Source organism: Bactrocera latifrons, unplaced genomic scaffold (assembly GCF_001853355.1).
Source record: "Bactrocera latifrons isolate USDA-ARS-PBARC rearing strain unplaced genomic scaffold, ASM185335v1 scaffold_28, whole genome shotgun sequence".
Lineage (NCBI taxonomy): Eukaryota > Metazoa > Arthropoda > Insecta > Diptera > Tephritidae > Bactrocera > Bactrocera latifrons.
This window is the reverse complement of record NW_017536407.1, coordinates 276431-283264: the sequence shown is the minus strand read 5'-3', so window position 1 is coordinate 283264 and position 6834 is coordinate 276431. Positions and strand designations below refer to the sequence as shown.

Genomic DNA, 6834 nt, shown 5'->3' with positions numbered 1-6834 from the left:
TCTACGAACGATCATCTAAAAACGACGAGCCATAAGAGTACGCAATCGTTTTATAATAAGTTTATTGTCTGTTTTGATGTTCAAAACAACTGGGAGTTGCTTTTCCCTAAGGATGCATCTGCTGCTCCTATTGGTACAGAGGCTTTTCCCGCGGTGAATGGTTTACGTTTTTATGGCGCCATGGTCGTAGTATTATTCCATCTACTGTGTTGCAGTTACCTGGCATCAAGTAATAAAGCCGCGCATTACAAATTAACGAGTGATATTGGAAATTTCGATATTTTCGTCGATTTATTTTTTACAATGAGGTAAGAGCAACGACATCGTGATAGAGGTTGGGTGGTACTTAAGTTTTTTATGAGAGGTCTTAGCATATACCAACACCTTTTTTTTTAGCGAACAATTTTTTTTATGATTTTTCAATTCAATTTACAAATTTTTATAATTATTTACAGTGGCTTCCTACAAACATACCACTTTTTCCGAAACACCAAAACTATTAAAACCATGCGAAGAGGTGGATTCATGAAAAATGCGAAAACGGTATTTACGTATATATTGCATCGTTTGATTCGGTAAGTACCGAAAGCCTGTAATATTTATTAATCCAAGATATACAAAATCCGAAAGAAACAGCTTTACTTGTTTTTGTTTCGATTCTTCCCTCTCCACTTCAAACAGACTGGGTCCTTTGTACTTCATTAGCATCTGCCTGGCCGATGCTGGCTGGCTTCTTATGGACGATATATCGGTTTTCCACTTTAGCCACAAATTATACGCGAACTGTGAGCAGTATTGGTGGCGCAGTGCGCTCTTCATACAAAATTTCTTCAAACACGACGATTTGTGCTTGTTTTGGACGTGGTCATCCGCGTGTGATATGCAATTTTACATCTTCAGTACGATACTACTTTTCATCTATGTGAAGTGAGTGCACACGCGCAACACATATTAATATATTTGTTTGAGTATCTCTTTTGCAGACACCCAAGAGCGGGCAAAGCTCTTACACTCGCTACTGTTGTAGCAAATTTGATCTACAGCTCCTATATCGGCATCACAATGAATTATATGTATTCCTTTGAGACCACAGTGGCGTTATTTACGGAGCTCTATATGAACTCGTTGTCACGTGTGCTGGCCTACGTAATTGGCGGTTTAGCTGGCTGGTTTTTCGTACAGAACCAAAAAAGGCAACTGTATGCGAATTTCTTTCAAAATCAGTCGCTGCAGGAGTATCTCGGCTGTTCGGCGATCATTTGTTTCTTTACAATCAATTTTGCCAATATCTCAGAAGGTTACTCAGTGGGTTTCTATGTGGCAATGCTGATCGTTCAACGTGTGATATTTTCATCAAGTGTTTGTCTGCTGATATTCGCAAATGCGGCGGGTAGTGTRAAGTGGTTCTTTGGATTGTTGGAGAATCCACTCTTCAAGAAATTCAATCAAATTACATATGCAATGTTCCTCTTACATCCAGTACCCATGGGGCTGCTCGCAAGCTTGAATAATATTGGTCGCTATAGCAGTCCATATAATTTAGTGAGTAAGAGTTCTTGGTACTAATTTTATTGTTTATGCGTCAGATTATTTTCTTTTATTTAAACAATTTTTTTTTTTAAATATTTTTTAGGCAATCGATTACATTAGCGTTTGCACCATACTGTTCTTCTTCTCCACCATTTTTTCATTATTTTTCGAAGTACCCTATAAGAATATTTCTAAAATGTTAGTCCAGCCCACCAAACCCAAGACGAACTAAATACTGTTTGCTAGTATGGAGCTTGGTGGAATTAAATCTAAGAATGCAGCGACTTTTATTGTAACAGTGGAATAATTGTTTCCAGCAAAATGTATATAATGATATATTTTATATCTGTATGACAATGATAATTTATAATAAATGTGTCACTTTACACTTGCTTTAATTTCTTATAATAAACAGTATAGTAGTACCATAATGGCATATTTCTTGTTTTGTTTTCAAGGTATAGAAATTCCTAGAAAAGTATCGGCCAAAAAAGTTGTCAAAGAAAACGCAGATATCTTGTTTTTCAGTACCCTTTGGCTGTTTCTTCTGAAGAAACTATCGTGTGATTCCACCAGCGTGAAATTACAAATCGTACTGAGCTTAAGTTAATTATTGAATTAAGAATAATTTCAGTTGACTGAATTGGCTAAAGGAAATTTATATGTAAATGATTACCTAGATCATATGACTTGACTAGGACTAAGTTTATAGAGAACCTCAAGCCAATCGGCTAAGACTAACTAGCAGGAAACAAATATTCGGTGCCTCAGTAATCAGATCAGTAATCATTGAGATATATAGGAGTTTTCATAGACTCAAGCTTTAGTTACAAGACGCATCTAGACAAATTGTGAAAAAGCTTTTAAGCTGACGGCAACGTTAACAAGGATAATGGCTCGTTTTCGTGAACCAAGAAAGTATAGACAAGCCCTTTTGGTCAAAGTAAATCAGTCCAAACTTATGTATGCTGCACCTATATGGGGGATAGCGCTGCAGCAGAAAACCTACGCAGAAAAGGCGTGAACAATAATTGGACAGAACGCAATCAGGGTTGCATGTGCCTACCGAATCGTATCACATCAGGTGGCTGGAGTTATCTCAGGCCTAATGCTGCCAGACATAATAATGACCATGGAAATTAAACGAGTATTCGATAAAATGAAAAGCAATGACACTCGCTTAACAAAAGAAGAGAGGAAAAAGGAAGGACAAAGGAGACTAAACTAATGACAGGATGATGGAATGAAGCAACGACGGGGAGATGGACGCATAGATTTATTAGAAACGTACGAATATGGGTAGAACGGAAACTCGGAAAAACTATTTTTTATCTTACGCAATTTTTAATTGGCCATGTTGGTTATAGAGAATATCTATACAAATATGGACACAATGACGAAGCAAATTGCTCCTTCTGTAGCAGCAGCGCAGAAAACGCATTGCATATCTTCTTTTCCTGCCCAAATTAAGAAAAAGAGATATTAGAGAATGTGATAAACGATGAGTGACGCCGGAGAATGTCGTGCTTTACGTGATGGAATCGAAGGTGGTCTGTGACAAAGTGAAAGCGTGGGAAGCTATAGCTAAGCAAGAGTTAAGGAGGAGAGAGTAGCAGCGTGACTGAAGAGCCGAATGACTAAGTTTGGTTCCACGATGTAATGCCTAACGGCAGTTACGTGGGTTGAATAAAAGCAATGACGGCGGAGTTAAGGGTTTAGTACGTAGGGGTACTGTGACACAAGTCCCGCTGGGCGTGGTCCCAAAGGAGGTGTGTCATTAGGGGCCAATACGAATCGTGCATATCGTGCGAAAAAATTAAGATATCTTTGAAGATAACCCCTCCGATAAAAAAAGGAACTTCTTTCATTCTGTAATTAGTATAATGAGGCTTCAGTCTATCTTTCCGAAAAACTAAGAGTAGTCAAAATACCCCACTTAGACATCAGGACCTAATGAACATTTAGAGCTGGAAAATCAAAACCTCCTTAAGTGGCAAACATAATATAGCCTGTTCAGCGTACAAAAAGGCGGAACAGTTAGAAATATAATATTCTGAAAATATTACAAAGAGAAAGTGTTGAAGCAAAGTTGCTGTTGACACTTCCGGAGCATGGCGCGTCATGAAGAATATGGGTTACGGGTAAACAAATACAGGCTTATATGAAAAACAAAACTAAGTCTTTTGCATTTGAACACACACAAATAATATTAAAGCTTCTTTGTCAAAAGCCTCTGTGGGCGCTTTTCCTTTCATTGTCCTTGTAGCGAAACACCTTGTGAAGGTGCCTAATTTGCGCGTCCCTATTTGCCTATCTCTTCGCTATAGGTATTCCTCTTTGTATACAGGAGAACAAAACCAGCAAAAACAAGAAAAGCAACGCGCTTCCTTTGTATTTGCTGTTTCTACTTTCATCTGTTGTTTGCTGTTTATCAACTTCACTTTTGTTCTCACGCGCATCGGCTCGTCTCCCATCTCCCACCATTCCACCATTCTTACATTTTACACATTTTTATTTGTGCTGTCGGCCGTCACTGTTGTTAGCAGGCTTAATTTGTACATTTTCAAGGCATTTTTACGCGCTAATGAGCCGCCAACAACACCGCCGGCCTCGGTTGCGGCTGCGCTGTCGCTTATTTAATTGCACTTTGGTGAAGTTTCGCTTTTCTTTCGCACACTTTTCCCCTAGTGTTTATGTGTGCGCATGTGTGTGTACTTGAGTTATATATGTTTTTGTCTGCATGCGCTTATTTATTTCATGGGAGTCTTTGCGTTTGACTTTACAAGGCTTCGGTGTTACTTTCCCGCGCTGAGTCCGTTGTCATGCGTAGGGCTTTGCGCTGTTCGTTGCTGAATGCCCGCAAAACTAATTAGAACGTGAGTGTAATTATGCGTGGCATTACATTGAATTCGACTTTAAATACTTCCAACAAACTTTTGCCATTCTACTTTGAGTTACTGTTATGTATTACTTTTCGAGGTCAGTGTAGTGTAGTCGGCACTGACAGCACAATGGAAATCATTTGCCTAATGACAGCAATCGATTTAAGTAATGATAATAGCGAAAGTTTGTCAATGAGCTTTTTGTCGACAGTTCTTGTTGGCAGGTTTTTTTCTCATACAAAGAAGATTTCTGGTAGTACTTTGCAGAACTATATATACTTCTTATCTAAAAAATTGGTAAGATAACGCTTAAATGTATAAAAGTAGTAAGCAAACGGATATGGACTTGACTGCAGATAACGTAGAATTGAGTTGAGATGTTTTAGTAGAGTCTTTTTATTGAATATAGCTACTCACTTTCTAGCATTATCACTCGAAATGAGCGCGAAAATAAAGGAAATAAAGATAAATATTTTAATATTAAATGTAATTTTAATTTGTGTCCGGAAAATGGGTACTTTTCGAAGATTGGAGAGAGTAAGAATATATTTCATTTTCAGAAATTTTGAGAACTTATCGCTTCTGAATATCATAACTCGTTCCTGCAAGTTCCTACTGTGAGACCCGTTTACGTTTAAGGGCAATACTTTGAAAAAAGTAAGAACTTTCTTTTCGGTGCTCATTTGTTATGAAAAGTTGAGCACAGATCTTCGAAAGAACGAGTTGAAATTCAAGTTGTGTAAATGTCGATTAATTGACTGCAAGTTTTTTCTAAATGGGTAAACGTCAAAAGTTTTGCTGCATGAAAGAGTGAGTAATTGTCAATTATAAGAGAAATCGAACTAGTCAATTCAAGTTAAATCGGAGCTAGATTTGCACATAATAAATTTTTTCACTAATGAAGTCTATCAGCTTAGTCAGTCAATGATAGATTTGGCATAACACGAATTTATTTAGCAAAACTCGCTGTGAAAATTGAGTTAGGCAATATGGTGGGATCAGTGCCATTTATTAAGGGGCTCACGGGGCGTGGCGGTTTCAAAAATCCTACTTTTTTGGCAGAAATCCAATCTAGAGCATTCATAGAATGTGCTGGTAAAATGAACTTCCGGAATTGAATGTAGTTGGGATGTTGCAGAAGTTAGATAGTAAGGTCTTAGTTACACCTGAATTCTCAAACATGTTTTTCTCGAAACTATATTTCTATAATATGGTGTCCACGATTTCTCAAAAACGATGCCATCGATTGCTTTACAATTTCAATGTTAGATTCATCCAACATGCGGCTATCGCTAGAAATAAGATTTCTGAAAAATATTGAACGGAATTTTTTTTCTTTTTTCTACATGGGTGCCATTGGAACGATAACTCTTGCAATCAATAATACATTTTTACTTAAAAAAATTAACAATTGAAGCTAATAAATATATAGTTAAAATTTATGTGTTTTTTCATTTCACTATAAAAAATACGGAAAAAAATTAAAAAAAACCGCCGTCAAACAGAATGGTCTCTTAATACTATACTTTTAATTTTCATACTTAGGTTGACTTATATATTTCGGGATTTGGCCAATATGGTGTAGCAACCTGGCAACTCACAGCTTTATTGTAAAATTTAACATTCTTGATGTTATACATATCCAGAACGTTTTGACATACGAGCACGATTTTTGTAGTTTACAATAACTTAAAATATTTATTTCAGCCAAAAAATGGAACCATATTGCAAACATTTTCCCGCGATTATTATCTACAACATGCGACATGAATTAGGTCAGCAACAATTAATTGATAAACTTGATTTGATTCGATCTTTTTCAAGCTGTGTTTATCGATGGTATTTAGAATTCAAATGAGATCGTACATTACTCCAAGACGAATTTCATGAAGGTCATCCAATATCAATTGTTATTCCATAAACTAATGATGTTATGCGCAAACTATTAGATATTACTGGGTCCAGCATAAATTCAATTTCGCATGGAGGATATATAACTGTACAAAATATTTGTTCTCTTTGGAGCCCACACAGTTTGTCGATTGCTCAAATGAGAATGGGAAACTATACAGCAATCAACTACATTGTTGTTTTAAGATGAGTCGAATCCACGATCGCGCATGAAGTAGTTCTAAGCAAATTGTTCCCTGTTTAAACTCGGCATGTCAACAAAAAAAAAAAAAAAAACTCAGAACAGTAAATTTTGTGCATTTTTGAACTCTGAAAACACCGGTTGATGATGAGTTGTCCACTGTATTCTTCTGATTTGGCACCGAATGACTTCTTCTTAGGTACTTACGTCAAAAATAAACTAAGGGATCAACGTTGTTCGACACCTGCAGAGACTATTGATGCGCTCAGAACGCATGTTTTGGAGACACCTTAATCAGACTTTAAAAAGTTCTTCGAAAATTGGTTCAAA

The 6834-nt window shown here is 36.8% G+C and overlaps 1 protein-coding gene across 1 annotated transcript in view; it reads left to right on the top strand.

Annotated features, from left to right (window-relative positions):
* Positions 1 to 1916, top strand: part of LOC108970045 (nose resistant to fluoxetine protein 6-like) — an 11624-nt gene extending 9708 nt beyond the window's left edge. The window contains exons 3-7 of the mRNA XM_018935148.1: positions 61 to 308; positions 456 to 575; positions 682 to 927; positions 984 to 1542; positions 1634 to 1916. Coding sequence (XP_018790693.1) covers positions 61 to 308; positions 456 to 575; positions 682 to 927; positions 984 to 1542; positions 1634 to 1762 — 1302 coding nt within the window. The 3' untranslated portion in view covers positions 1763 to 1916. The remainder of the gene's footprint in view (positions 1 to 60; positions 309 to 455; positions 576 to 681; positions 928 to 983; positions 1543 to 1633) is intronic.
* Positions 1917 to 6834: the final 4918 nt, after the last annotated feature.